The sequence below is a fragment of the Desmodus rotundus genome, chromosome 1 (assembly GCF_022682495.2).
Source record: "Desmodus rotundus isolate HL8 chromosome 1, HLdesRot8A.1, whole genome shotgun sequence".
Taxonomy (NCBI): domain Eukaryota; kingdom Metazoa; phylum Chordata; class Mammalia; order Chiroptera; family Phyllostomidae; genus Desmodus; species Desmodus rotundus.
In genome coordinates this window covers 98,303,818-98,331,255 of record NC_071387.1, presented here as the reverse complement: position 1 = coordinate 98,331,255, position 27,438 = coordinate 98,303,818, and the positions used below count along the sequence as shown (strand labels likewise).

At 56.0% G+C, this 27,438-nt stretch overlaps 2 protein-coding genes across 7 annotated transcripts; one reads left to right on the top strand and one right to left on the bottom strand.

Moving 5' to 3' along the window:
- The first annotated feature begins 748 nt into the window (after positions 1-748).
- LOC112298406 (mesothelin-like protein) lies at positions 749-10,081 on the top strand. Of its 3 annotated transcripts, none has more exons than XM_045189897.2 (16): positions 749-995; positions 1,793-1,878; positions 2,746-2,866; positions 3,871-3,991; positions 5,272-5,357; positions 5,491-5,635; positions 5,710-5,900; positions 6,262-6,352; positions 6,584-6,731; positions 7,097-7,290; positions 7,365-7,520; positions 7,625-7,752; positions 8,399-8,529; positions 8,605-8,699; positions 8,944-9,208; positions 9,648-10,081. In XM_045189897.2, the coding sequence occupies exons 2-16, from the start codon at positions 1,863-1,865 to the stop codon at positions 9,899-9,901; spliced, it is 2,142 nt and encodes a 713-aa protein (XP_045045832.2). In that variant the 5' UTR covers positions 749-995; positions 1,793-1,862; the 3' UTR covers positions 9,902-10,081. The 3 variants fall into 3 exon arrangements, with proteins under 3 accessions (XP_045045832.2, XP_045045829.2, XP_045045835.2); XM_045189894.2 differs by having other exon boundaries at positions 7,598-7,752; XM_045189900.2 differs by having other exon boundaries at positions 750-995; positions 5,509-5,635.
- Positions 10,082-10,477: 396 nt separating this feature from the next.
- On the bottom strand, positions 10,478-17,020 carry MSLN (mesothelin). Of its 4 annotated transcripts, XM_045189699.3 has the most exons (13): positions 16,966-17,003; positions 16,181-16,249; positions 13,803-13,939; positions 13,611-13,698; positions 12,998-13,041; positions 12,804-12,894; positions 12,352-12,530; positions 12,098-12,253; positions 11,861-12,003; positions 11,663-11,790; positions 11,226-11,320; positions 10,772-10,958; positions 10,478-10,695 (listed from the first exon to the last, which is right to left on the bottom strand). In XM_045189699.3, exons 4-13 carry the CDS (start codon positions 13,687-13,689, stop codon positions 10,607-10,609), a joined length of 1,191 nt encoding a protein of 396 aa, XP_045045634.2. In that variant the 5' UTR covers positions 13,690-13,698; positions 13,803-13,939; positions 16,181-16,249; positions 16,966-17,003; the 3' UTR covers positions 10,478-10,606. The 4 variants fall into 4 exon arrangements, with proteins under 4 accessions (XP_045045634.2, XP_024408917.2, XP_053783642.1 ...); XM_024553149.4 differs by lacking the exon at positions 13,803-13,939 and having other exon boundaries at positions 16,966-17,020; XM_053927667.2 differs by lacking the exons at positions 13,803-13,939; positions 16,966-17,003 and adding an exon at positions 16,433-16,451.
- Positions 17,021-27,438: the final 10,418 nt, after the last annotated feature.

The window sequence follows — 27,438 nt, the reverse complement described above, 5'->3', positions numbered from 1 at the left end:
CATTACCACGTGAGATTTTGCTGCCCCCAAATCCCTCGGTGTATAGAGCCCTACCAAGCCCTCAGCCAAAAACTGGATTTCCATGGTGCTTGTGTGGGGCTCAGGAGTGACCTGCAATTGGTCCCTCCAGCTCTCAGCCCGCAGGCTCGGGTCAGCACCTCTGCATGGCCACAAGGCTGGTTTGTTGGGCGCATATGACCATGTGGTACAGACGGCAGTCATCCAGCAGCTGGTCCTGGGCGTGGGTGGGATGGGAAGTCGCTCCTGCAGGCACCCCTCCTGCTGAGCTTCAGAGACCTGCCTGGTAGATCGGCCCCAGGGTACGTGTGGCACACTCTCCACCATTAAGGATGCCCTCCCTGCCTTTGGTACACAGGTGTGTGGCCATACGTGCCTGGCTCTGCTCCAGCACCCACAGGAAAGAAACACACCCACACACGTCAATAAACCTAGGTACCATCTTGAGTCTGTGTACGCCTAGTACCCCTGCAGGGGACACGTGCACACGTGTGTGCTCCTAGGCATGTGTGTATAGGCCCCCGTGTGCACGTGCCCCAGCACACACATGAAGGCGGGGGTGCATGTGTGTGGACGCACACACAACCCTCTAGGCACACCTCCTCAGTGGGAGGGGGCTACGCTGGGCGGCCGCCAACCATGTGCTCAAACTCCCGCTCTCCTGGGGCTGGGAACAGGTGCCTGCTGTGCCGGGCCCCAGGGGCTGACATCGCAGCGTTGCCTGGCACAGCCTCAGCCCCTGCCCTGCACATCAGCCGGGAGTGGGCGGCTGCAGAGGAAGGGAGATGAGCGGGGATCCTGGTGCCCCAGCCCCGCACCACCGCTGCGCCCCAGGGCTCGGCTGCAGGGACGGACACGCTCACTAGGCTGGGACTGCCAGTGTCTGAAGTGTGTGGCACCTGGCTACAGCCCTCTGCACCCAACAGCTGCTGCCTGGTCCCGGAGCACCGCCCTCTACCACAGGTCTTTGTACTCAGGTGAGGGCTAGGGGCCGGGGTGGGGGCCATTCCTAGCTGGACCCACAAGGTCAGGCTTCTAGGATCTGAGCCTCTCTGAGCCTCCATGTTGCCCCCCTGCGTGGGGTAGTAAGCTCCCTGTCTTTCCCCTGGGCCAAGTAGAATCCAGAGGCCCACAGTCACCCCAAGCTGCAACACTGTGCAAGGCTGTGCCCAGGAGTGGGCAGTGTGACCAGGCTCCCCGATGCCCCTCACCTCCCAGGACCTGCATCCCCAAGCCTCACTGCTTTGGTCTCCACCGCAGCCAGAGCTACCCAGGGGACTGCACTGTGGGTTGTGTCTGGGGCCAGGTCTCAGCCCCGGAGAGGGACAGAGAGCTGCGTGGGCCGCGCAGGTGTAGGGGTGAAGCCGTGGCCACTCCAGGGCAGGTTGGGTAGCCACCAGGTGTCTCCCGCAGCTGCCTGTGGGGAGTCCCTGGGACCGCTGCCCCCTCCCCTGTAATTCAAGAGATCTGTTCATTAGAGAGGCCACTCTCCAAGCCACAGCCTGTGGTTCCCTGATCCCCAACCTGTGATAAGAAAGGCCTGGCCTGGCTGCCCCTCAGGCAGCTCCCTTTCGTTCCAAAGATGTGTTATTTGTGGGGTTACGCCCCTCCCCAAAGACGGGTAGACGCAGCTGTAGCCTGGCTCAGGTTGCCTGCCCTGCAAGGCACCCATCCTGCGTGACCCTGGAGGCACCCTCCTAGTCTGTGCCCCTTGGCCAAGGCTGGTTGGGGGAGATGGTAGGGACAGCCTCGTCACTTTCTGTCTCCTCTCCAGCTTGTTCTGGACCCGCTGCTGGAGACCCCGGTGCCTTCCCACCAGAACAGCCTGTGCGCGTCACGCAGCCATGGGCCCCAGAGCAGGTGTGATGACTCCCCTCACGGAAGGGCCCCGGGCAGCCTGGCGGCAGGTGTGGAGAGTGCTCGCGCCCCAGCCAGCGTGCCCTCCTGAGCCCGCAGTCAGCGCCCCTGCCCCAGGGTGTCCCCGCGGCCCGCTGGGGGTCCAGGAAAGGAAGGAGACAGGCAGACAGGGCACTGGGCCTGGGCCTGGACAGGAGGGGACAAGGCAGGAACAAGAGAGGTCATAGCGAGAAGGGGCTCAGGAGGAGGTGGGAGTTGACCCCCAGTCCCTCTGCCTGGCAGTCGTGGGGCTTGGACTGTGCGGACAGGGCTACAAGGATGGCGGGTACGTGTACGTGGGCACACACTGTACACCACATGTGTACATCATCACCCACGTGTGGACACTGGTGGGCACATGTACGCCCTACCACATATGTGTGCACATGCTTCCACACACACACAAAGGCGCACCCCACCAGCTACACATGGGAACACGTCATCACACATGTACACTGCCATTCATCAGACACACAGGTGTACTGTATTGGGCCAGAGCACCACGACAGGTACGTACGTGCCACCACGCACATGCACATCACACGTGTGCGCATCACACACACACACTATTAGGAACACACGTACAGTGTCAGGCAGGCACATATATAGCCAGACACACCACCACACACATGTTCACCTGCAGACACACACACCACCACTCAGGCCAGGCTGCTACACGCAGGAGACCAGAGCCACGTGGCTTTCGAGGTCTCCATTTGGAGGCAGTCACAGACCCGCCTGGGACACGAGGATCCCATTCACGTGCTCCCACTCAGGCAGGACTCAGCCTCTCGAGGGGCTCGTGGCTGTTTACGGCCTATTCTGTTCCAGGTGCCCTGGTGAGCCTGGGTCTTACCCTCTCTGTGTGCCTCACTGTCTCCTGCTCTCGTCCCCAGGCCGAGGGCTTCTCCCAGGAAGGGCTGGAAGCCAGCAGGGCCAACCTGTGGGCCAAGTAAGTGCCAGCCCCTCCTGCAGGCTCTGCATCCACAAACCGTGTCTCCTGCAGCCAATTCCCTGGCAGGCCTGGGGTGGGGGCGGTGGAAAGGAGGGACCACCTCCAGGGTCTGCACGCACCGGCCAGGTGCGGCTGTGGCAGGACCGCTAACTCCCGGCTCTGGCCTGGGGAGCCTGGCCCGGCCTGCCCCGGCCGCTCACCCACCTTGCCCTGACACGGCCCGGAGTCTGGTGTCCTGCATCAGGGTCATGTCCACGTGGCTGAGAGCGGGTGCCCAGGTCATCACAGCTGGCCGGGTCCAGGGTCCCTCCTGAGCCCCGCAGCGCTCGCACTGCCCCGCTTGGCCTGGCAGGCAATTACTGCCCATCCTGAGTCCTCATCCTTCCTTATACCCCGAGACTTTGCCGCCCTCTCACGCCCCGGAACAGACTGCATCGTTTCCACACACTTTCCGGGGCTTTCATGCTTAGGCTCAGCTGTCCCCTCCTTCCCAGGGGTTGGAGGTCACTGATCAGCCATCAGTCAATTGATCAATCAGTTGACTGACCCAGCAAGGTTGGGCACCCACGTTGGACCAGCCGGGCCCAAGTTAAAGTCCCAAGAGACCCCTCCTCCTGCACAAATTTCATTAGGCTCACACCACGAGGAAGGCTCAGCGAGGAGACGCAACGGGCTGCAGTGGCCCAGCCCAGCAGTTGCCCGGGCCGCATCTTCAAAGGCTCAGCCATTGCTGGGACCAGCTGGGGAAGGAGCAAAGACCCAGCATCTGGGCAGGGGACGCCCCTGCTCAGAGCCCAGAGCCCGAACAGGGGTGCTTACGGGAGGAGGGAGGGGGAGGGGGTGAAGCAGGGGTCTTGCCTGTGTCAATTGCCCTGCCTGCAGAACTTCCTGTGCCTCGTTCCTTCAGTGTTGGGAGTCTGACCTCCACCCTGCATGCTGCAGTCTGGACTGCCCCTCCCGCCCCCACCTCCTCCCCTCACCACCTGCTTCCTTCTGCTCAGTGCTAACGCCTCCCTCCTGCGAGGCTTCTGGTGCCAGCCAGCCAGCCGGCTGTCCCGGGACGAGCTCTCGGCTCTGATCAGGAGGATGGAGTTGCAGCGGGTGCTCCTCCAAGCCTGGCAGGTGAGAAGCCCTGGTTGGCGTGAGCGGGCTGGGTGTCGAGGGCAAGGACAGGCTCCAAAAAAAGGGGACCTGAGACGGGTAGGAAGGGAGAGTGTCCCCAGCAGAAGGCACAGGCCAGCAAGGGCCAGGACCATTGGGCCGGGACACGCTGTGCTCACAGCAGTGCTAGGGCCGTACTGCAGACTCTGCACGCGGTTGTCTCTAAGCCCACCCGCCGGCGTCACAGCCACCTAAGAGGCCTCTTAGGCTGACTCCGAGGTGACAGAGCCTGCCCACCCCCTCGGGTGGTTTTCCTGTATGTTCCTCTTTGGATCATTTCTAGGACTCCTTAGCCAGTCGCCCAAAGACCCCAGGCTCCTGTGGTCGGTTGGATGAGGGCTAGGCCACCTGGCCTGTGCTGGCCCCTTCTTGCCTCCATCTGCCATATGGTGCCCTCTTGAGGTCCTCGGGCTGTAGATCTTCCAGCCTGCTGGCCGTTCCCCAACTTGGGCCATGAGAAGGGCCAGCTGAGCTCACCTCGACTCACAGCTGACCCAAGCATAGCCTGCCCTGAGTTGGAAGGAAAGAAGGAAGGAAGGAAGGAAGGAAGGAAGGAAGGAAGGAAGGAAGGAGGAAGTCATTCTGTCTCATTATAAAGTTAGTATAAAACTAGTAACAAAAGGAAGACACACACACACAAAAAAGAATAGAAAATAAGAAAGAAGGAAAAACACTAGTAATAATTTTATTAATCCTCACCCAAAGATATATTTTTCATTGATTTCAGAGAGAGAAGGGAGAGAGAAACATCAATCAGTTGCCTCCCATATGCACCCCGTTGAATCCACAAACTAGGTGTGTGCCCTGACTGGGAATCGAACCCATAACCTTTTGGTGTATAGGGTGACGCTCCAACCAACTGAGCCACTTGGCCAGGGCAGAACTAGTAATAAACTTTAAACAACCCCAAAGCAAGCCAGGCAGGACAAGAGGCCTGGGCAGGAGGCATTGGGATGGGCTTCCACGGGGCAGTGGGGCTGGGGGGTAGGCAGAGGGCCTGAATGCCTCCTGCGGTGGGGGGAGCGGGGGAGGGCTGGTAACGTTCAGGCTGGGTTTGACCTGTTCTGAGGCCATTCTGATGCGGAGATTGAGGCAGGCAGAGGATGAAAACTAGTCCAGGTGACACAGAGCAAGCAGCTGGGAGGAGGAAACTGGGTGGATGTGGGTATGGGAGTAGGGGGAGGGGCCGTGCCACAGAGGAGGGGCTGGGCAAGGGAGTGATGCGCCCTACACCTGCCCAGCTCTGCTGCCTGGCCAACCTGGCCGCCCTGCATGGCCTCCAGGGTGACTTTTTGCTCCACCCACCCGACCTGTTGCTCTTCTACAAGTGAGTGCCCCCCAACCGTCCCACCCAACGCCCAGCAGTCTAAGCATGCCTCTCTGGGTCCCGGGAACCCCAGCTCCTCAGGGGCACCTGGGCCACCCCAGAGGACCCCTGGCTGGCCCCACCCTCCCAACAGTTCCCCACCTGCCTGCAGCCTGGGGCAGGTCAGGGAAGCCGACTGTCGGGCCTTCACTCGCCGTGCCGCTCAAGGGGACACAGAGCTGCTGGCCAACCTGCCTGACCAGAGGGCTGCCCTGCAGCACACAGCCTTAGCCTGCCTGGTAGGACCTGGGGTGGGACCAGAAGGGTGGGAGGGCCAGGGGGCCTGGCTCTCGCTAACCTTCCATTTCTGCAGGGCAGGCCCCACCGACAGCTCAGTGCCTCAGACCTGCTGCTCCTTGGGGTCCTGGTGTGCGACATGGATGCGTCCAGCATCGTGGCCTCGGACCCCCACGTGCTGCAGAACCTGCAACGCTGCCCCCGGCTGACCCCTGCCCAGCAGGCTGCTGTCAACACACTACTGGCCAGTGGGAGGACTGAGCTCGGGTGAGTGGGGGCCCCACCCCCTCTGCCCAGGCCTCCACTCCTGGAGATGAGACAAGAGGTGGTGTGGGGTTCGGGTGCAGGAGTTCACTGAATTCCAGAGCCCTGATGACCTCCAACTTCTGACCCAACTCACAGCCTTTCTCAGACCTTACAGCCTTTGGGGCACACAGGTCTGGGGGTGCTACCAACATCCACTGCACCTCTTAATCCCCCTGCCCCAAAGCCTGAGTCTGTTCTGGGTAGGGAAGCTGTCCCACCAGGCCAGGCCCTGGGAATTGTGCACTCAGGGAAGGGCAGGTGGCCTCCAGGGCCTGGGGTGCTGCTCCAGACCCAGACACAGCTCCCTCTTTCCCCACACCAGGCCCCCTGTCTCCTGGAACCTGGAGGGGCTGCAGGCTCTGGGACCACTGGCCACCTACATCAGCCCCAGCCTGTGGATGCAGGTGCAGGAGGTAGGACAGTGCCCTGGGGTAAGGTAGGGGGACTAAACTAGCCCCATACGTAGGGAGGAGTGTCCAAGCGACCATTCACCAGCCTGTTCAGGCCTGAGGGTTGTTCACCATACCGCCACTCCAATGCCCACATGGTGTCCCCAGTCGCTCCTGTCACAGGGTTTTTATCTGTGGGGTAGGAGAAGAAACCAGGGGGCTCCAGGGTGTGGAGTCTCCAGCACCCTCTGCCAGGCTGTGGGCCTGGACTTCTTCGGCAGTATGGTGGCCGCGTGCCGGGCAGGTCGGCTCAGCCAGCGTGACGCCAGGCGCTTTGTCACCAGCTTCCTTGAGGCTGAAGCCAAGGCCAAGTTGATGTCTTCACGGCCCAAGAGGGACACAGGTCAGTGTGGCCACAGTGGCCTGGGGACACCGGTCTGTAATCTTGATTCTGGGGTGGGAGCACCCAGTACATGGCCCACCTGCTGCCATACCTCCCGAGCTCGGCCCGGCCATCCGTGTCCAGCACAGGCAGTCACAGGCTGTTCGGCGGGACTTCTGGGCCAGGGCCTGGCTAGGAGTTGATGTCAAGGTCAAGCTTGACTAAGTCTATGCGGAGCCAGGTTCTTGGCTAGAGGTCAGGCTCAGGGACAGAGTCAAGGGTGGGTCAGGGCTAGGAGCGAGGTAGAGCCTAAAGTCAGCAGCAGTGGCCAGCTCAGGCCGTGGCTGAGCAGCCGGGTGGTCAACCCCACCCCACCCCACCCCCAGCCACAGTGAGACCCTGCATCCAAGGCAACATCACGGCAGCCACGCTGCAGGACGACCTCTTCCTGGTGCGCTACGACTGCTCACAGCTCGAGTCCTGCTTGGGCAGCCAAGTGCTCAAGGCCAACCTGGACCCCCTGCTGCAGCACCCGCTACCTGCCGAGTGCCAGCGTGTCGTCAAGGCCAAGCTGGCTCAGGTGCGCTGAGGACTGGGTGGAGGCTGGCAGGTGGTGGGCACTGGGGGTGGGACCTGACCCTCTCGTCCACGCAGATCTACCCGAGCAGCGTCCCAGAAGAGCAGCTTCGGCTCATCACCTCGCTGGTCTACCTCTACTCTCACGCAGAGATCAACCAGTGGAGCATCACATCTAGGGACACGGTCATGGCCCTGCTGGCCTCGGACGTGGCCCTGGAGAATCAGACAGAGGTGAGGGCAGTAGAGGTGGGGTAGGTGGCAAGGATGGGGGGTAGGGGAGCCCACTGACCCCGGCCCAACAACCCCAGCCCCATCAACCCCGGTCCTGCCCCCAGGCCATCCTGCAGAAGTTCCTGGACCACAAGGGCAACATCACCAGCGCGCTGCTTGTGGCTATTGGGGGCTCCCGCCTCTGCTGGATGAGCCCCCAGCAGATCCAGGCCATCCGGCCCTCAGAGTTCCGGTGAGCCCCACCAGCGGCACGTTCACTGCACCTTAGTGTCAGCCCCACTGCTCACCAAGGGGAATTAGAGGGGAGACTGAGGCTCAGGAGTGGTCTGGGCCAGGCCACTGCAGGTGGGTTAGTTTCCTGCAGCTGCCAAAGCAAAGTACTGAGTTTTAAAAGAACAGAGACGCATTCTCTCACAGTCTGGAGGCCGGAAGTCTGGGACTAAGGTGTCAGAGGGGACAGGCTCCCCCTGAAACTTGTAGCAGAAGTTTCTTCCCGCCTCTTCCAACTTCTGGTGTTGCCGGCAATCCTTGGCGGTTCTTGGTTTCTGGTCCCATCACCCCATCTCTGCCTCCATCATCGTCACATGGCTGTCCCCCACCCAATCCGTATCTGTGTCTGTGACACCAGGCGTTGGATTTTAAGACCCACCCTAATTCAGTAGGACCTCGTCTTACTTTGATTACCTCTATAAATAGGAAAGACCCCATTTCCAAATAAGGTCACATTCTGAGGTTTTGGGTGGATATAAATTTTGGGGAAATGCTATCAGCCCAGTACAGAGGATAAGAGGACCGCCGTGGTTTAGGAGAGAGGGCCAGACTCAGCCAACCAGAGAACCAGGGCTCCCAGCCTGCCCATCAGCCTCACCCCTCCCCAGGCTGGCCGGGGCCCTGGATGTCTCCTCCTGCCCTCAGAGCCAGAAGGACGTGCTCTACTCCAAGGCCCGAGAAGCCTTCGGCAGCACCAGGACCTCGGCTGCCTACTACCACTTCATACGCCCCTACCTTGGTGAGACCCTGCCCCGTGTGCAGACACCTTTCCTCTAGAACCCCCCCGCCCCCCCTCACCACTTCCGCCCCTCAGGTGGTGCCCCCTTGGAGGATCTGCAGCACCTGGCCCAGGCCAACGTCTCCATGGACATCCACACCTTCACCAACCTGAACCCCCACGTGCTGCAGGTGAGCCCTGGGGGCTGCCCCTTGGGGGAGTAGGGTAGGCTGGCCAAGCCAGGGGAGCCCCAGGCCACAGGTCCGCAGGCACCCCAAAGTGGGCCTCAGGTCACTTCTCCAGGGTGATTCTGCCAGGCCTCACCCCTGTGCTCACTCCTTGGGTAAGCACTGCCGAGTCCTCCCTTGGCCCCAAAGCTGGGCCCCTTCACGACTCTCTGTCCCTTCCTACCTGGCCCCCTCACTTCCCTCAAAGGGCCTAAGTGTGGACCACGTGACGATGCTGCTCGGCCAGAATGTGGGGGACCTGCAGAAAGCACGCAGCCACCCGACCGTCAGCTCCTGGCTCCGCAGCCTGAACAGGTTGGCTCTGGACAAGCTAGGCCTGGACACAGACCCTGCCAGCCCCGCCAGCCCGACCGGCCCGGTCCCCTTGACCACTGGGACTCACGACACAACTCTCTGGGCGTCCCATCTAGCCGCCACATCGGGCGGGTCTGGGAGTGATGCCCCCTCCTCAGGTACAGCCTCACACCCAGGCCTCCCCCTTGGCAGGCCTTCCCCTGCCTCTGCTCGGCCTTGTCTGCCCAGGGCCTCTGTGGACCCCAAACCGCTACTTATACCCAATGTCATACTCCATTGGCCAACTTTTTCCACTGGCCTCTTGGGTGACATTTGAGTGACATGCTTCACCCTGTATCGTCTGTTGACTTACTGAAGGACACAGTTGCCTCCTCCAGACCCACTGACTGCATAAAGTAGGGGCCAGACCCCAGGGAAGGGGAAGCTTTGAGATCTTTGTTAGGGCACAGAAGAGTGGCCGCACACGGCCTTTCCCACCCACAGGGCTGGTGTGACCCTGGAGCCCAGAAGGGGTGGCTGCCCAAAAGCTGACGGGACAATCCCGGGCATGGCTCCCAGCCAGGACTGATGGGCGTATCCTCCATGATCCACCCACAGGCAGCCCACCAGCCCACCTGAGGTGTCTGCCACTTGCTGTGGCCCTGCCTTCCAGTCTCCTGTGGCTGCTGTACTGGGGCAGCCTGGAGCCCTTTGGGGGCTGCTCACAGGGTGCCTGCACAGCAGCCCCCGAAGACAGCACTGTGCTGGCACCACATGCAGGGAAATCGGGGCTGGTAGGTGGAGCTGGATGCCAGCCCAGGCCAGGGCGCAAGCCCCAGGCCCAGGGAACCTGGCCACGTCCCATGTCCTAGGAGCCTGCAGGGCAGGGTCCTACCCACATCCAGCTCCTGGGACCTGGAGCTGGACTGAGGGCCTAGGCAGAGCTGGGACTACAGGGTTACCTGGGCCCTCTGGTCTCCTTCAGGATAAAGAAGTGGGGCTGGGGACGGGGATGCTATGGCACTTCGCTGATTTTAATAAAGGACAAGGTGGTTTTCCTGCATGTGTCCCTTTGCTCTGGGCCCGAGGAAGGGCACGGAAACCCTCTTAGCCAGGAACAGGACTCTCACCCTGGGGAGTCACCAAGGCCACCCTGGGTTCGTTGGCCTTGCCTCAGGAGAGATGGGAGCAATGGAAGAGCATCAGAAGGCCGTAGCCCTCCCCCCTGCCCTGCTTTCCCCCAACCCGCCCTGCTTCCAAGTACAAACTGGAAGGGCTGCAAGTCAGGGAGTCTTGTCCACAGGGTTACAGCCCTCAGGCCCCTACCGCTCAGAACACCACAGCCAATCAGGGCCCAGGACACCAGAGCTGTCCACCCCAACCCCGCCCCTCAGAACACCGTAGCCATAAGGCCTCCCACCCTGTCCCCAGAACACTACAGGTCACTCTTTGGAGGAGGAACATGTTCTCTTTTATTGAGCTCCTGTCCCCTAGGGTGGGGCAGGGACCACCCAAGCCTACTCCCCCAGGCGGGAGTCTCCACAGCAGGGCCCAGTTCAGCATCCAGAGCATCCAGCTCAGTTCAGGGGCGAAGCCAGGAGCAGAGCTGGGATCATAATGAATGCAGGTCCAGGTCCAAGGAGGTGGGACCCCCCTGAGAGGGCCTCTGCACAGAGAGGGGGTAACTCAGACCCTCCACCTCACTCTGTCCCAGCCCCACCCAGCCAGCCACCACAGCCCACCTCGAAAGCTGAGGTCTAGGACGATATAGCCGTTGGGGATGCCGCCATGAAGCCCCAGCCCCAGGCTGTCCAGGTCGTCCTGACGTTGTTGCAAGATCCAGTCCCGCACGGGGCTGTTTCTCTCCTCTGCCTTCAGGTCCTCCAGGTTTGGACCCAGAAGTTTTTGCACCTCGGCAATGGTCAGTGGCTGCCAAAGCCCCCAGGCGGCCGTCAGAGTGTCCCTGCCTCTGTCCAGAGGGCTGCTGGACTCTGCCCTGTCCAAACCACCCCATGCTTCCCTAGCCCACAGACCCTGCTTCAGCAGCTCCAGACTTTGGAGTGGCCCTGGCTCAGTAGCTGCTCCCCCCAAGGCCCCGCCCACTCAGTGGCCCCACCCATCCACAGACCAGCCCTTCTCCCTGGCTCCTCCACTTGGCAGCACCTTCCAATAGCCCCGCCCCTCTGGTGGCCATACCAGCAAGGCCTCTTTCCTTAACTTCTTGAATGTGGCTATGTCCATGCTGATGTTCTGTGGAACGAGAGCCCGCAAGTCCTCCGTGGAGGCCCCACCTGTGGCCAGGGAGAGGGGCCCTAAGCGTGAGAACTCACAACACTACCTCCACTCTCACCCGCTGAACACAAGCTGCGGGAAGTGCGCTACCTTTACTGAGATTCCCTTTTCCTAAGGAATTCCTGGGCTCTGGTTTGCCTGGTGACCACCTGACTCTCCCAGTCAGCGGAGAGGCTGGAGGTGGCCAAGCGCCTGAGCAGGGGTCAGAACTCACAGGACCTCAGCCTACATACACACTCGGAAGGATGGAGGGCACCCCGATGCCTGGTGATGATACCAGGGGGAAGGCAGCACGTATGGGGACCTCCAGCATCCCGCTACCCCACGTTCTCCTGGCTCACCCAGGAAGGGCTTGATTCTCTCAAAGTACGTGGACCTGCTCGTGTTCCGGAAAGCGACGTGGGCCTTGCGATAGAGAACGTCCATCTGCGGTGGGTGGCACCCATCCAGGTCCTGGGGCCTGACCTCCCTGGAGAGGCGGTATGGCGCTGGGAAGGGAGCTTACACACACCCCCAACGGGGCAGACCCCGGGACTCACCAAAGAACATCTTCTTGCACAAAGCCCAGCTGCTCAGGACTGAGGGAGCAGAGGTAGGTGGGGTGAAAGCTGGCCAGCATGTCCAGGGTGACCTTGTCCAGCTGGCCCCCTCCCACCACGTAGCGGGCAATCAGGGCAGCCACCTGTGGGAGGAGCCCAGTGAGGTGCCTCGGGGCGGGGAGAGATGTATCCCCCAAGGCCTGCACACCCTGCGCTCCCCTCCCAACAGGTGGTCACCTGAGGACCCATTTTTTGCCCTTTGCTGACTTTCAGCAGAGACTTCACTGTCTCCAGGGATGTCACATTCCATCGGTGGATGTCCTCGGGGGTGACCTTGAGGAAGAAGTAACTCAGGTTCCGGATCAGGGACTCAGGGTACCCCTGTGGGTAGAACTGCCGGGGAAATTGACAGTGAGGGCCACAGCCCCTTCCCAGTTAGCTGGGGAAGGCTTTGGCATCTTCAGCAGGCGGAAGCCCAAGTCGTGAACTACCTGGTCCAGTTTGTGCTTTAAAATGTCAAGCTGCTGATAGGTGAAAGGAATGGCGTTCACCCGGTCCATTTGCTCGGCCAGCAGGGCCCCGCTCACGCAGGCCTCCAGCTCCCAGTCCTCATAGAAGAAAAGTTCTTCATCCACCATGTGGACCTCCTTCTCTGGGGGGCACGCCTTCTCTACAGGGGCAGGCAGGGGGTCAGGGGGCTGGGCTTTTCCAGTCAACCTCCTCATCCTTCCACACCCGTGCTGAGACCCTGGGCAAATCATGACCCTCTCCAGGACTCAGTTTACCCATTGGCAAAATGGGGAGATTCTGTCCCCTCTCCAAGGTTTTCACAATTGAATGAGCTGAGCAGCCAGAAAGGGCTACAGCACTAGCAGGTGAGACCCCATAGTGCCAGCCTCCACCCTCAGGTCTCCCACTCGACGGGGCTGGGCCCTGTGCTCACTGTCTGTGCCCTGCAGAGCCCTCAGGAGGACGGCAGTTGGCTCAGGCTGCTCAGCCTGGGAGGTGCGTTGCAGCCATGAGGTCACAGTGCCCTGAGGACGCACAGGGTTGTGGCTGAGCCACGCATGGCCCAGCATCCCAGCACCCCCACCAAGGGCCAGAAAACCCTCCCCCGTCTCCCCAGAGGGTCCTTACCTGTCCTGTGTCTGCAGTCTTCACCGTGGAAGGTAGTGCCCACCCTGCAGGGCAGGGACACAGGGTTCAGGAGGAGCTGGGGGCTCCTGGGTGTGCCTGCTGCAGGCCCTACCACAGGGAGGAAGGAGGCAAAGCCAGCCTCTCCCTGGCCCCCAGCCCTGTGCACACCCCACAGGTGTGGAAACAGAGGGTTAGGCCCCTGTACCCCATGATGTCACAGCCCCCCATGCCCCACCCCAGGCCAGGGCCTGCTCCCCACCAGGGAGCACAGGGCTCCCATATCCTTTTCTTAGGACCCCACTGCTCAGGGCAGTCAGACACCCATCCCACAAACACCCTCGGTTGGCCGGAGCCCCCATCACAGCACCGCCCTAGTTCAGCCTGCAGCCCTATGGGGCAGGGCAGGAAGAGACCTGGCTGACAACCTGCCCGAAACTCGGGCATCTGCTGAGATCTGTACTTGATCCACCTCCCAAGGATGGGGGCACTGCTCACAGACTGGGGAGGAGGCATGGGGCAGGTAGAGCCTCTCCTGAGGCCCCCAACCCCAAAGAACTCTTGGCTGCCCTCCAGCGCTCTGGCAGTCCAATCCTTTGCTACTCCCATTACTCACTGAGGCTGAGAAGCAGAAGCAGGAAGCTGCCTCGGGTGGGGGTTCTGAAGGACCCCAGGGTGGGTCGAGAAGTCTGCATGGCCGTGGCCTGTGGAGGACAGCCACTCTGTCATTCCCACCACTCGCCCACCCGCGGCCCTGCGCAAGGCCAGTAAAGGGGTCTCAGAGCCCCAGAGGGGCGCCAGATCAAACCTTGTCAGACCCCTGCAGCAGCGTCTGTGGTGCCTCCGGCCCTGTTCTCAGGACCGAACAGCCCACCTGGCTGACCCCGTCTGGGAAACTGGGCCCTCCTGCCAGGGGCTGTGGAGTTGAGTCCGCTCTGTCCCCAGCTGAGAGGAGGGTGGGCAGGCAGTCAGTTGGCCCCACCCCCTCTCCCAGTAGGGCAGGGCAGGGAAGGCAGAAGGAGGCAGGGCTGCCTCTGGCTCAGGCTGGCCTCAATTTCCCCATTTGCACCAGGGGGACTAAGCAGGTCAGGGCTGGGAGTCCTGCTGAATGCCGCCCCCCAACTTGGGGCATGACCAACTGCCCCTCCAAACCCACGGCCACAGGCGCAGGACTTCGTGCAAACCCAGGGCCTTGACAGGTGGGCGAAGCTGGGTGGGGCCCACCTCCTGCTTTCCCTTCTGAAGTCCCTCTCAAAACAGAGGCCTGGGTGGGTGCCAGAGAGCAATGCTGCCTCCTACTTGTCAGCCCCCTAGGTGAGGCAGTGAGTGGGTAGGCATTCCTGTGGGGGGTGGGAGAGCCCCTTGCACTTTCTACAGTGGGGAGCTGGGTGGAGAAGGTCGTTCCAGGGTCGGGGTGGGGCCTGAAAGAGACCAAGCCACCTTGTACACTTGCCCCTCCCAGGGAGACCCAGAGCTAGAGGCTGCCGGTGGCCCTGTGGAGCAGAGACAACCCTCCCCCCAACCTTTGCCCAGGCCTGTGTCAGCCGCACCCCTGGCTCAGAAGTACGGGGGGGGTGGGCACATTCATGTTTCAGCAACCCCTTTCAGCTGTGCAAATAGCCAGCCTACAGGGAAAGTCCGGGGAGCAGCAAGGCCCCAGAGAATCCCTCTCCCCTCCCTACCAGGCCGCAGAGGAGGTGGGAGAAAACCAGGCCCCAGGCCAGAAAATAGGCAGTGAGTGGGACCAGGCAAGAGCTGCACCTCCCCCTGCTTCTCCCCTCAGCCCACACCCAGCACCATGTAACCAGGGGCCCCCAGCACCCCAGGTGGGGCCCCCTGGGAGCCTCTGCAAGCCACCATGGGCCCTGGAATCAGCATCCTTCCCTCCCCACCCAAGGCCAGGTTGGGGCCACAGAGACACCTCGGCTGTGTTAAGGCTGCAGCTCTCGGACCAGCCAGAGCGCCACAAGCGAGTCGTGGTGTTTCAGCCAGTTCAGGGCGTGGGTATTGATGTGTGATGTGGAAACAGTTCCCAGGCAGTGTGGTGGGTCCCGGCGGGGGCAAGACAGGATAGGACCTAGTGGTCCCCTCTCTGACCCTGAGTCCTCCAAGACCAGCATCCACCTGGTCAGCTGTTACTCATGAGCCACCTGCACACTCACCTGGCACCTACTGCATGCCAAGCCCTCCTCAGACACTGGGGCTGGAGTAGAAGACATTCAGGCTCTGGCCAGGACCCTGGATGTGGGGCCTGGGCACAGAGCGGGCTGGCCCTGCCCTTGCCCTCCTGTCCCTGGCTGCAGCCATCTGGGGTCTGACTGGACCCTAAGCTCCTCAGAGGAGAGTGCGAGATAAAGGCGACTGCCTGTGACACCTCCCCCACGCTGAGAGTCAGGAGCTCACAGCCTCTGGCAGGTGCTTGGCTGCGGGACTCTGGCAGAGGCTGTCCCCTCCCTCTCCTGTTCCACACACCTACAGAATCTCCCCCCTAGCCCAACCTCGGCCCCCAAGGTCTGGCCCTCAAGTGATGGAATATGAAGTCAGACCACATTCCCTGCCAACCGCAGGCCTCTCTGGAGAGGGTGGGCAGGGGAGCAGATTACGGGCTTAGGACAGATCTCCCACATACAGACGCTGCGCAGCAAGCCCAGGGGCTCACAGCGCGTCGGGAGCGGCTGGTACTGGGACAGACAGAGCTGGTGCTCAAAGTTCCAACCTCTGAGTAGAGCAAGAGAGGTGGGGCGGGGTCCTCACTGCTCCCCAAGTGCAATGAGGACTCGGGAGGGGGCATCCACGGAGGCGGAGGCAATAGCCGCCCCACCTCCCCCAGCCTGCTTGTTTGCGGATGGTCAGGGGCCCCTCCTGGGTGTTTCCCAGTACCAGCTTCAGCCTACTCCCTGCTCCCACCCAGAGCTGCTTGGCTCAGAGTTCCAGAAGACGCTGATGGGGTTTTCCTGGCCCTCACCTCCCCAGGCAAGACCATGCACATGACCCAGACCCTGACTGGGCCGTTATCCACCCCCCAACCCCCACGGATGAGGCTGTGGTCAGCCCCTCGTGAGCCTGAACACTGAGCTGAGTACCAGGAGACCCCTGGAAAAAACCCTGGTGTCCCCAGGTCCCTCCCCAGGGTCTGGGTAGGCCCTGCTTGTGGTGGCTCTGATGTTCTGGGGTGATGGACCAAACCTGAACCTCCTCTGCCTTGGTTTCCTCAGTTGGTAAGTGGATGGTCAAGGGGCCGGCAGCCTCTCAGGTCTGTCAGGGAAGGAAATGAGGAATTACTGATGCAGCTAAGAGCTGTGCTGCTCATGCTCCAGGAATGTGAGGGTGGGGGCCCCGCGGAGAGGCCGCCCAGGGAGGAGAGGTGCAGGGTGGAGAGCTGCCTCAGCCCTTCCCTTGGTGGGCATGGGTGGACGCTCCGGGCTGACCATCGTGTACCAGGCATGTGTCGGAGCCAAGTCCTTGCTTCCTGCGCTCTTACTCTCCTGTTTCTCAGGTGGAGAAAGGGAGGCTCGGTGAATGGCCAAAACCACACAGCACAGCCAGGGTGTGGTCTCCCAGTGGTGCCCTGGCAGGGTCTCCACAGGCCACCCCACAAAGCCATTCTCTCTGGTGGCCGCTCAGAGTATCAGCCATGGTGTGGTTTCGTTCAAGTGAGTTCTGGGCTCATAGTAGTATAGCATGGACGTCAGCAGGGGGTGAAGAGGCCGAGTGGGGGACTGCAAGAGTCCAGGGGCTGGGGAGACAAAGCCAACCCAGCTAGCCTCAGTGAGCACACAGCACAGCCCTCCGTGATGGTGGGGCCAGTGGGAGCCCCTGCCCTGGCACTGGCTGTGTCCCAGACAGGAGCACGAGGCCACGTCCCCGATGCTCTGGCTGCTGGCCACCGGGTGTGGACAACCCGGTGCGCCTGCTCCCCGATTCCTGACTTTAGACCACAGCCTTCGTGGTTGACCTTGAAGCCAAAGTACCTGGAAGCTCCCTCGCTTCCCCTGCGACCTCTCCGATGATTTCGTGAACAGGAAGTCATCACCATTTCCCTGTGGGGGCTCCTGTGAGTTTCATACCTGCAGAGGTTTCTGTTTGCTGAGCTGAGTATGCGCAGCTGCCCCATCTCTGACCTTTTCTGTGGGCTGGGTTTTCTCTTTTTTTTTAATCTTTTTTTTTTATTGTTGTTTGAATACAGTTGTCTCCATTTTCCCCCCAGCATTTTCCCCACCCCACCCGCCCCCACCTCCCACCCTCAATCCTTCGCCCCCTTGGCTTTGTCCATGGGTCCTTTATAAGCGTTCCTTGATGAACCTTTCCCTTCTTTCCTGTCATCTCCCTCCCCCCTCCCCTCTGGCTACTATCAGTTTGTTCTTTATTTCCATGCCTCTGGTTATATTTTGCTTGCTTGTTTGTTTTGTTAATTAGGTTCCACTTATAGGTGAGATCATGTGGTATTTGTTTTTCACCACCTGGCTTATTTCACTTAGCATAATGCTCTCCAGTTCCATTCACGCTGTCACGAAGGGTAGGAGTTCCTTCTTTCTCTCTGCAGCGTAGTTCGCTATATGCAGTTAAACCACATGCTAATTAAACACGCCTGCCTTGTTTTCTTTTGCTTCACAGATGCTGCTTTTTTCTTTTACAAATTGAAGGCAAGACCCTTCACCGCGCAAAAAAGATTATGACCTGCTTTGTTGCAGCAGCCTGGAACTGAGCCCGCCACATCTCCAAGGTGTGCCTGCCTGAAACTCAGCGAGGCTGCCAGGTACGAGAGTCAACTTACGGAAGTCGATGGAGAAGTAAATGCCTTTAAAAAGCCCTGTCAACAGACAGCTACTACAAGTTTTGCACAGAATGTGAAAAAGCCACTCCCCAAGGGCCCTGGGGAGTGAACAAAAGTCAGATCTTGGAGGGGAATTGCTACCTGGGGGAAGATGCCAGCTCTGAGTGGTTTTCTGTGTGTGCGGGTGGCTTTGCCCTGCGGACAGCTGGAGGCGTGGCCAGGGTGGTGGTGCGAGTGCTCAGTCTCGGCCTGAGTCTCTAGCTGAGCCCTGAGTCACGTGTGTGCAGGGCAGATGGGAAACAGCTCGGCCAGAGATGGAAAGGGGCCGAAACTGACCTCTGCCCCCTCAGGAGTGGCAGAGTTCACAGCTGTAGTCTAACCAAGTTCATGGCCCACCAAAACCAAAGAGTCTTCACAGGAATATGACAATTCAGGGTCTATACAATGTAATCGCCACTATGTTCGTGAGAAAATCCAAAAATATTCAGCATAGGAAAAGCCAGGAAATTGTGACCCATCCTTAAGGGAAAAGGATCAGCTGAGCCAATGCCAGGTGGAGTCAGTCGGCTATCAGAAGGGTCAGGCAGGGATGTTAAACAGGCTACAGCAACCCCGTCCAGCGAGGTCGTGGGAAATAGGCTCTCATGAATGAGAGGTAGAAAAATGGTTTTTAAGAGAACAAAATAGGAAATTTTAGAAATGAAAAATTCAAACTCTGGAATTTTAAAAAATCACTGGATGGGCTTAATAACAGGACTAACCACTTCCAATTGAGGGTTAAGTGGGAGCTTCTCAGCTGCACAGTTAAATGGATTTTAAAACGTGGAAATTGCCATTGTGTTTGCATCGAGAACAGTAGTTTGAGCTCAGCAGTTACAGCCACCGCAGACGTGCGTGGGAACCAAGAGTTCACTTCTTGTTTTAACTGACAACTGGCGAAGTGCGTGAAGCGCGCTACGTGTGAGTCACACAGCAGCAGTTGTCACCTCGATGGTGGCCCACCACTCGTTTTGTGTGCACGTGCTATTTTCCCATGGGATTTTAGGTTGTCGTCACTAAGAAACATTATCAAATCTGAAGCAAATGTTAAATTCCGAAGATACTCAGTGTTCAGTAATTCAGGTTAAAGGAGGGTCTTTGTGAATATACTGACAAACATTGAATTGTACACTTTTCTAAAGAAAATTCATTTATTTTTAGAGAGAGGGAAAGAGCAGCAAAGAAACAGGGGTCAGTTGCCTCTTCACGCCCCCTACTGGGGACCTGACCCACAACCCAGGCATGTGCCTGAGATGAGGAATTGAACCTGTGACCTTCTGGCTCACAGGCTGGCACTCAATCCACTGAAATACACCAGCCAGAGCAACTTGTACTCTTTCAGTGGACGAGCCGTATGGCATGCGAATATCTCAGTAAGCTGTTTTTAAAACACAGGCTGATTTGAACGGACATTTCACAAAACAAGATGTGTGAACGACCAATCAGCACATGGAAATACGCCCAACATCATCGCTCATTAGGGAAACGCAAATCAAAACCGTGGTGAAACCCTGCACACCCACCAGAATGACTAAATTTAAAAGGGCTGACAATGACAAACGCTGGCAGGAATGGGGAACAACTGGAACCCTCAAACACCGCTGGTGGGGGCGCACATTAGTGTGATCACTCCGGCGTCTTTTCCTTTTTCAGTTACGGTCGACACCCTGTATTACTTTGCATTAGTTTCTGGTGTGCAGCACAGCCGTCAGACGGTCACACACTGTACAAAGTGGGCCCCCCAATATTTCAAGGCCCACCTGGCGCCACACGTAGTTATTACCACATCACTGACTACATTCCCTGCGCCGTACTTTACAGCCCGTGACTGTTTTGCGACTCCCAATCTGTACGTCTCAATCCCTTCGCCTTTCACCCAGCCCTCTGCGCCCCTCCGCTCTGGCAGCCACCAGTCCGCTCTCTGTCCTGAGTCGGTTTCTATTTTGTGTGCTTGTTTATTTTGCGCTTAAGTTTCCACGTATAAGTGAAATCACACGGTATTAATCTTTCTCTGTCTGACTTATTTCACTTCGCATAATAGCCTCTAGGTCCATCCATGCGGTCACAAATGATAAGCTTTCGTTCTTTTTTTTTCCGTGTAAAGCATATTTTATTGATTATGTTATCACAGTGGTGCCATTTTTTCTCCCCTTTTTTAAAAAAGATTTTATTTATTTATTTTTTAGAGAGGGGAAGGAAGGGAGAAAGAGAGGGAAGAAACATCAATGTGTGGTTGCCTCTCACACGCCCCCTACTGGGGACCTGGCCTGCAACCCAGGCATGTGCCCTGACTAGGAATCAAACCAGCGACCCTTTGATTCGCAGGCCGGCAATCAACCCCTGAGCCACACCAGCCAGGGCTTTTTCCTCCCCTTTATTCCCTTCTGCCCTGCACCCCCACTCCCACCAGCATCCCCGCCCCTTAATTCATGTCGGTGAGTCATACATTTAAGTTCTTTGGTTTCTTCATTTCCTATACTATACTTAAACTCCCCCTGTCTATTTTGTACCTACCATTTATGCTTCTTGTTTCCTGTACCTTTTCCCCCTCCCCCTCCCCACTGATAACCCTCCATGTGATCTCCATTTCTGTGATTCTGTTCCTGTTCTAGTTGTTTGCTTAGTTTGTTTTTGTTGTTTTTGTTTTTGCTTTAGATTCAGTTGGTGATAGCTGTGAGTTTGTTCATAGTTTTGATCTTCTTTTTATTCGATAAGTCCCTTTAACATTTCATATAATAAGGGCTTGGTGATGATGAACTCCTATAACTTGACCTTATCTGGGAAGCACTTTATCTGCCCTTCCATTCTAAATGATAGCTTTGCTGGATACAGTAATCATGGATGTAGGTCCTTGCCTTTCATGACTTGGAATACTTCTCTCCAGCCCCTTCTTGCCTGTAAGGTCCCTTTTGAGAAATCAGCTGACAGTCTTCTGGGAACTCCTTTGTAGGTAACTGTGTCCTTTTCTCTCACTGCTTCTAAGATTCTCTCCTTATTTTTAATCTTGGGTAATTATGATGTGTCTTGGTGTGTTCCTCCTTGGGTCCAGCTTCTTTGGGACTCTCTGAGCTTCCTGGACTTCCTGGAAGTCTATTTCCTTTGCCAGATTGGGGAAGTTTTCTTTCATTATTTTTTTCAAATAGATTTCCAATTTCTTGCTCTTTCTCTTCTCCTTCTGGCACCCTTGTGACACAAATCTTGGACCCTTGAAGTTGTCGCAGAGGCTGCTTATACTATCTTTGTTTTTCTTTTTTATGGATTTTTTTTTCTTCTTGTTGTTCTGATTGGTTGCTTTTTGATTCCTTATGTTCCCAATCATTGATGTGATTCTCACTTTCATCCACTCTACTGTTGTTTCCCTGTAAATTGTTTTTTATTTCAATTAGTGTATCCTTTGTTTCTGACTGGACCTTTTTTATGCTGCTGAGGTCCTCACTATAACCAGTGTTTTGAACTCTGCATCTGATAGATTGCTTATCTCCATTTCGTTTAGCTCTTTTTCTGGAGTTTTGATTGATCTGTTCTTTCATTTGGGCCATGTTTCTTTGTCTCCTCCTTTTAGCAGCCTCCCTGTGTTTGTCCTATGTATTAGGTAGAGCTGTTTGACTTCGTGTCTTGGTATCATGGCCTAATGTAGTAGGTGTCCTGTAGGGTCCAGTGGCATAGCCTCCCCTATCACCCAAGCTGGGTACTCGAGGTGTGCCCTTCAGGTGCCCTGCTCTTGTAGTTGAGCCTTGGTTGCTGTTGGCAGACCAATGAAAGGGATTTACCCAGGCCAGTCAGCTGCAAGGACTGGCTGTGACCACTTACTACCAACCTCCACCCTCTGTGGAGGATCAGCTGTGCAGGGGCAGGGTGGTGGTGCTCTGACAGGGTCTATAGCTGTCCACTGGGTGCACTGGCCTGGGGTTTTCCAGGTGATGCGGGCCAAGGTCACTCCCACCTGTGTTTTTCCCAGGGCACCCTGCCTGAGCTGTAAATCAATCTGAGATGGCTGCTACTTAGGCTGGGCTTGTAGTTTCCCAGGTGAAGCCAAGCTGTGAATCTAGGCGGGCTGCTGCTAGTGCTGGGCCTGAGGCTCACTGAGGCCAGCTATTGCCTATTTGATAGGATTTAAGAAGTTGTGACGCGTGAACCAAGACCAGCCATTTATATGGAAAAGCAGCTTGGGTGGGCCTGTAAGTTGGGTGGAGCAGAGTCTCTGGGGATCTCCAAGGTGGGTCAAACAGTGTGAGCCAGGTTGATGGAGTCTCAGATATGGCACCCGTTTTCCAGCTCTGTGGGGGGAAGGTTTAGAAAAGGGACAGTGACCTCTGCTCACCTTGATGGCAGACACTGCAGTTTCTCCCTGTATACCACTGGTGCCTTTCAAGCTGCTACTCCAGTGCTGGAGCTCAGAGGGAGTGAGTCTGAGAAGGTGAGTCTGTGTGTAGGTTCTTTAAGAGGAACTACTTGGGGCCCCAGAAGTTTCTTCCACTGACTCAATCCCCACTGGTTTTTGCAGCCAGAGGTTGTGAGGACTTATCTTCCTGGTACTGGAACTCTGGGCTGGGGGTTTCATGTGGGGCTGGGACTCCTCACTCCTGAGATATCCCTCCCAAACTTTTACCACACGTGGGTGAGGGATCAGCCTGTTCTGCAACTGTACCTCTCCTACTAGTGTGGATGAATGTGGTTTCTTTAATTCTGTAGTCGTCAGACTTCCATGAAACTTGGTTTGTGGTGGCTGTGCTACATTTTAGTGTAATCTGATGTGGTTGTGGGAGGAGGCAGGCCGTGTCTGCCTCGCCGCCATCTTGACCAGAAGTTCCACAACTTTTTCATTTTCCCAAATAAATCCTTTTTGGTTACAAAACCCCTACTTGATATTATTTTTCAGTAGACAAAACAAGCAAACAAAATGGACTCTCAGTTTCGTACCAACCCATAGGTGTCCTAGCCTTGTCGATGTCTTGAGACAGCTGTCCACCACTGATGTCAGCAGCTTCTTGTCCTCCAGGAGTCTGATTTCTGTAGACAAGGGTAGTTGTCAATTCAAGATTAGGTGCCTGATAAGGTCCCTTCCAATGAGGTTGGAGAGTATTTTTTATTTGATGTTCTTCCCAATAAATAAAATCTCCAGGTGTCAGTCCATGATCTTTAAAGTCTTTCTCTCCTGGGAGCTTGTAGTGAAAGGCAGTGGTTACCAATTTGGCATTTTCTTCAACCAACTCTATCAAACCTTGGCAATAGAGTAAGATGTCTCCTTTAAATAATGTCAGCTTATCCCTGGCTGGGTGGTTTAGTTGATTGGAACATTGTTCCATACACCCAAAGGTTGTGGGTTCAGTTCCCGGTCAGGGCACATTCCTAGGTTGCAGATTTGCTCCATGTTGGGGTGCATACGGAAGGCAACCAAGTAATATTTCTGTCATATCGATGCTTCTCTCTCTTTTTCTTCCTCTCTTCCTCTCTCTAAAATCAATAAACATATCCTCAGGTGAGGATTAACAATAAATAAATAAGCAATATAAGCTCATAGGTTCTCATCTAAGTCCAGCTTAATGCACTGTAACGATGCCAGGGAGCCGGAAAGAATGAAGCAGAGGTCCGAGTTTCCTACGGCCTTGGCTCATTTATTTAATTTTCAGCCACTCTGTACCTACACCATATACCCCAGTTTTTCATTACTTATTTTATAACGTTTCTAGAACAAATCTCTCGAGGTGTTCCCGGGGCCCTTCTGAAACACTGCAGCTATCCCTACCTATACTGAGGTTGTAGCCCTTAAAGCCTCACAGTGTAATGAAAACTAAGAAATAATCAGTCAGCAATCTTTAGCTTGGCAGACTTATGGAGGCATGTTATGACCTCTAAAACATGTTCTATAGTCAGGAAAGTCAGTTTTATTAACATCGGCTTATTTCGTAAAAGCCAGGCAAAATAAAGACATGTCTGTTTTATTTAAGCCAACAAACTTAAACTGGCTTTTATTTACTAAGGATTAATCCTAGATCACATGACCTTGAAAAGCATTTGAGTTAGTTTCTATATTTCTGAGAATGTTAGAATATTCAACCCTTACAAGTGCTTGCCTTTAAATTAACGTTAACAATGCCATCCAGAGGCAGAAAGTTAGGCCGCATTTACACTGCACACTAGCAGGCACGGGCAGACACAAACAGAACAGCTGGATCCAAATTTGGTCTTGGCGGCACTTACCACGCGTATCTGCCCTTGACTTTCCCCCTGTAAATAAGGGCAGCCACGTTTAAGACCTCAGAGAACTGGGCTGACCTCTAAAGGACATCATGGCTTGGTCCCTGTATCTAAATCCGCTTTTTGAAGCTTTGAGAGACCAATTAAATCTGTTTTCCAGTCATTCTGCCTAATTGTATAGCTGGCTTTTTTCTAATTGTGTGCACAGAAGATTAATTTAGAAGTATCAAAGGATTCTTATCTCGGCCAGCTTCATGTTAATGGGAGGCTGAGTGCCATGGGCCTCGTTGCCCTAAGAGGCACGATTTCCCGATTTCCCGGGTCTGCAGAGTCTGAATAAACTTCTAGGGAAATCCAGCCCTCCCCGTGCACGTCTGCAGATGAGCCAAATGCTGGGCCATCCGCGCAGGACTGCCTTACACCCTAGAGGGAAGTTTTCCTCAGACAGCCCACAGAGATTCTTAGTCACCTAAGAATACCCAAGCAAGGGCCGGCAAGAGCTTACCAACTGCCCCTCGAATCACAATGCTTTGCAGGGCATGGGCCCCTGTCTCAGGTTCCTGTCTCAGGGTGAACCCACTCCAGGGCACCCTGCCCTTCTGCCTCGGGCTCCTCGGGAATCAGCTGTGCTACTGCACGGAACAACCCCTGGTGCCCACCTCCGCCGCTCCCGAAGTGGGGGTCCGGGCGATTGTCTCCGCCCCGTTGGCTCTTCAGGCCGGGAAGGCACGAGTCCTTTCTCCTTCTGAGCTAAAGAGTTCTACCTCTTACTTGACCAGAGATGTTGCTCAAACTCTCAGTAAGCAGTCCAATTAAAAAGCCAAAATTAAAAGAAGCAACCCATTTTCTTTTCCCTTTCCCTGGGTTATCTCAACCCTTATCCACCTCAAGGATTTTCTAAGAACAGCTCAAATAAACCCATGGCCTGCTACTTGAAGCACGGAGGCCTGAAACTCCGAGAGAAATTCAGCCAGGGTCACTGGATACAAAGCGGGGCAGCACAACGGGGTGCACAAGTAGCAGCCGTCTCAGCACACAGGGGGTCCCGGGTGGGCTTCTCCCAAACCCCACCACACTGTGCCAAGCAAATTTTGACATAAGAAATGTCCAGACCTGCAGAGAATTTCCATGAGTGTGTTTGAGCCGAACGTATGACCTACGCTGAGGAGCAAGACCTCAAAGGCCCCCGGATTGTCTGCTGCAAATGGATGGCTTTCCTGTACATAAACTAAACCACAATTAAACTGAGTTAAAAGTCAGTAGCATAACAACTCCCGGGGAGGGTCTGCAGCAAGTTTAACCCTGTGCATTGCTGGGGGGAATGTAAAGTGGTGCCGCTGCTGGAAGGCAGTACGGCGCCCCCTCGAAAATGTAAACAGAATTACTACGTGACCCACTGACTTAAGATATTTGAAAGGTCTGACAGCAGACAGACACTGGTACAGCCATGTGCATAGCCGTGTTTATTCACAAAAGCCAATGGTGGGAAAACCCCAGGGTCCACCGACAGGTGAAGGGATGAACAAAATGTGGCCTATGCATACAATGGAGTGTTATTCAACCACAAAAAGGAATGGAGAGAGGGGAAGGGAGGGAGGAAGAGCGGGGGAGAAATATTGATCAGTTGCCTCTCATACACACCCCAATAGCAGGGGCCAAACCTGTAACCCAAGCATGTGCCCTGACCAGGAATCGAGCCAGGGACTTTGCTTTGTGGAAGGACACCTAACCAATGGAGCCACACCAGTGAACTAGGAATGGAGCTCTCACACGTGCTACTACATGGGTGAACCTTGAAACTATTATGCTCAGTGGAAAAAGTCAGACACGACAGGACAAATACCCTGTGGCTTCATTTATATGAAAGGTGCAGACGAGGGAAATCCATACAGACAGAAAACACGGTAGGGGTTGCCAGGCTCTGGGGAGGCAAGGGAAGGGAGGGGGTCGGTGTTCAGTGAGTGCCGAGTTTCTGTTTGAGAAAACGTGAAAGTTCTGCGGACGGGTGGTGGTGAGAATCGTGCAACGCTGGGAATGTGCTTGTGCAACGGAATTATATACACTTAAAGATGATTAAAATGGTGAATTATATTTTACCACAATAAAACATCAATAGCGCTTCTTTATGTCAGCAGTGATAACGAATTTAATAGAAAATGTGTCATTTCTAATAACAACAAAGTCCACAAAGCCCTAGGAATCAGCCTAACGAGCAACGCGGACCACCTGCACATGGCGCGGCCCGCGCGATACAGAGGTCAGTGCCCTAAAATTACTCTATAAATCCAATTCCGTCTCGATAAAAATTCCAGGGGAGTTTTTTTTTCAGGAACACAACAAAACAAATTCATTCAAAAAATAAAGAAAATAAATATCTGTGGTCTCAAAAGAAGCAGCAAGCTCCCAGATATTAGGACAAAGCCACAGTAATTAAGATAGGAAGAGACAGACCAGAGACTTCAAGCAGAAAATGCCACGTGCGTGTGGGGACTGCACGCATGGGAAGGGCGGTCCCACAAACAATGGCAGGGAGTGCGGGGAGGGACAGGCCTGCGGGACAGACGGTGTTGAGCAACCTGACTCAGCTTTCCAGCCGAGAGCAGGGCCGCTAGTGAGGACGTGTCTGGAAGGCTGCGGCCTGTGGCCATCTTTGCCACCTGTAAGCGGGGCCTCGGGGATCAGAGGGAGCACGCAGTCATCTTAAAATTGGAGGGGCTTGAGATGAAACTGAATTCTATCTAGGCAAGAGATGTGCCGATGTGTGCAAAGCAGAGAACAGCACAGTGACTCCCGGCGGCACGAGTCGTCTGCGGAGAGGTGACTCGTGCCCACGGAAGTGCTGGCCTGGCTCGCGCTACGCTCCAAAGCAGCCTTCCTGCCAAGGCCACTGGACACATGATCTGTGCAATCCTGTGCCCCTCAAGGATTTCAACTTATAGAAATAAGATGGATTAGTTATTATATATGTATGCTGTATTGTACATATATTTGTTATTTTATATATATATAACTCACTGTGTCAGGAAAATGAAGCAGACCCGTGGCTGACAACATGGATAGGTCGGACACCAAATGCGTCAAAGACATGCTTATGGCGGGGAAACGATGTGGATAGAGAACGACGTGGCAGAATGCAGAAAGATGCCGCACGACGACTACGCTGCAAGGGGGGGTACACTTGACTTCATCAGAATTTCAGATTCCTATTCAACAGATTGGCAGCTAAAGAGAGGAGAGATTTCCATCACCTAACAGCACCCATGGCTTGGTAAGCGAGAAAACAAACCACAAATCAACGAGAAAAACAGGAAACCAACAGAAAGCGGGCAAGGAGATAAGCAGGAATTCTCATGAGAGGAAGACTGAACGGCTAGTGGTTTACGAAGGCAGGCTCAACCTTTGCAGTAACCACAGAAACTCAGATGCAAACAAG

What these genes read in the sequence shown, in the direction of transcription:
- LOC112298406 (XM_045189894.2), top strand. An exon ending in TGCTCCTCCAAGCCTGGCAG is followed by an intron (nt 3,992 to 5,271) that starts GTGAGAAGCCCT and finishes ACACCTGCCCAG; the next exon opens with CTCTGCTGCCTGGCCAACCT. An exon ending in GAGTGATGCCCCCTCCTCAG is followed by an intron (nt 9,209 to 9,647) that starts GTACAGCCTCAC and finishes ATCCACCCACAG; the next exon opens with GCAGCCCACCAGCCCACCTG.
- MSLN (XM_045189698.3), bottom strand. Translation starts at nt 15,213, where the DNA reads ATGTCTTCTACTCCAGCCCCAGTGTCTGAGGAGGGCTTGGCATGCAGT. An exon ending in TGGCATGCAGTAGGTGCCAG is followed by an intron (nt 13,699 to 15,156) that starts GTGAGTGTGCAG and finishes TGTCCTCCACAG; the next exon opens with GCCACGGCCATGCAGACTTC. An exon ending in GAGAATCAAGCCCTTCCTGG is followed by an intron (nt 11,321 to 11,662) that starts GTGAGCCAGGAG and finishes CCCTGGCCACAG; the next exon opens with GTGGGGCCTCCACGGAGGAC.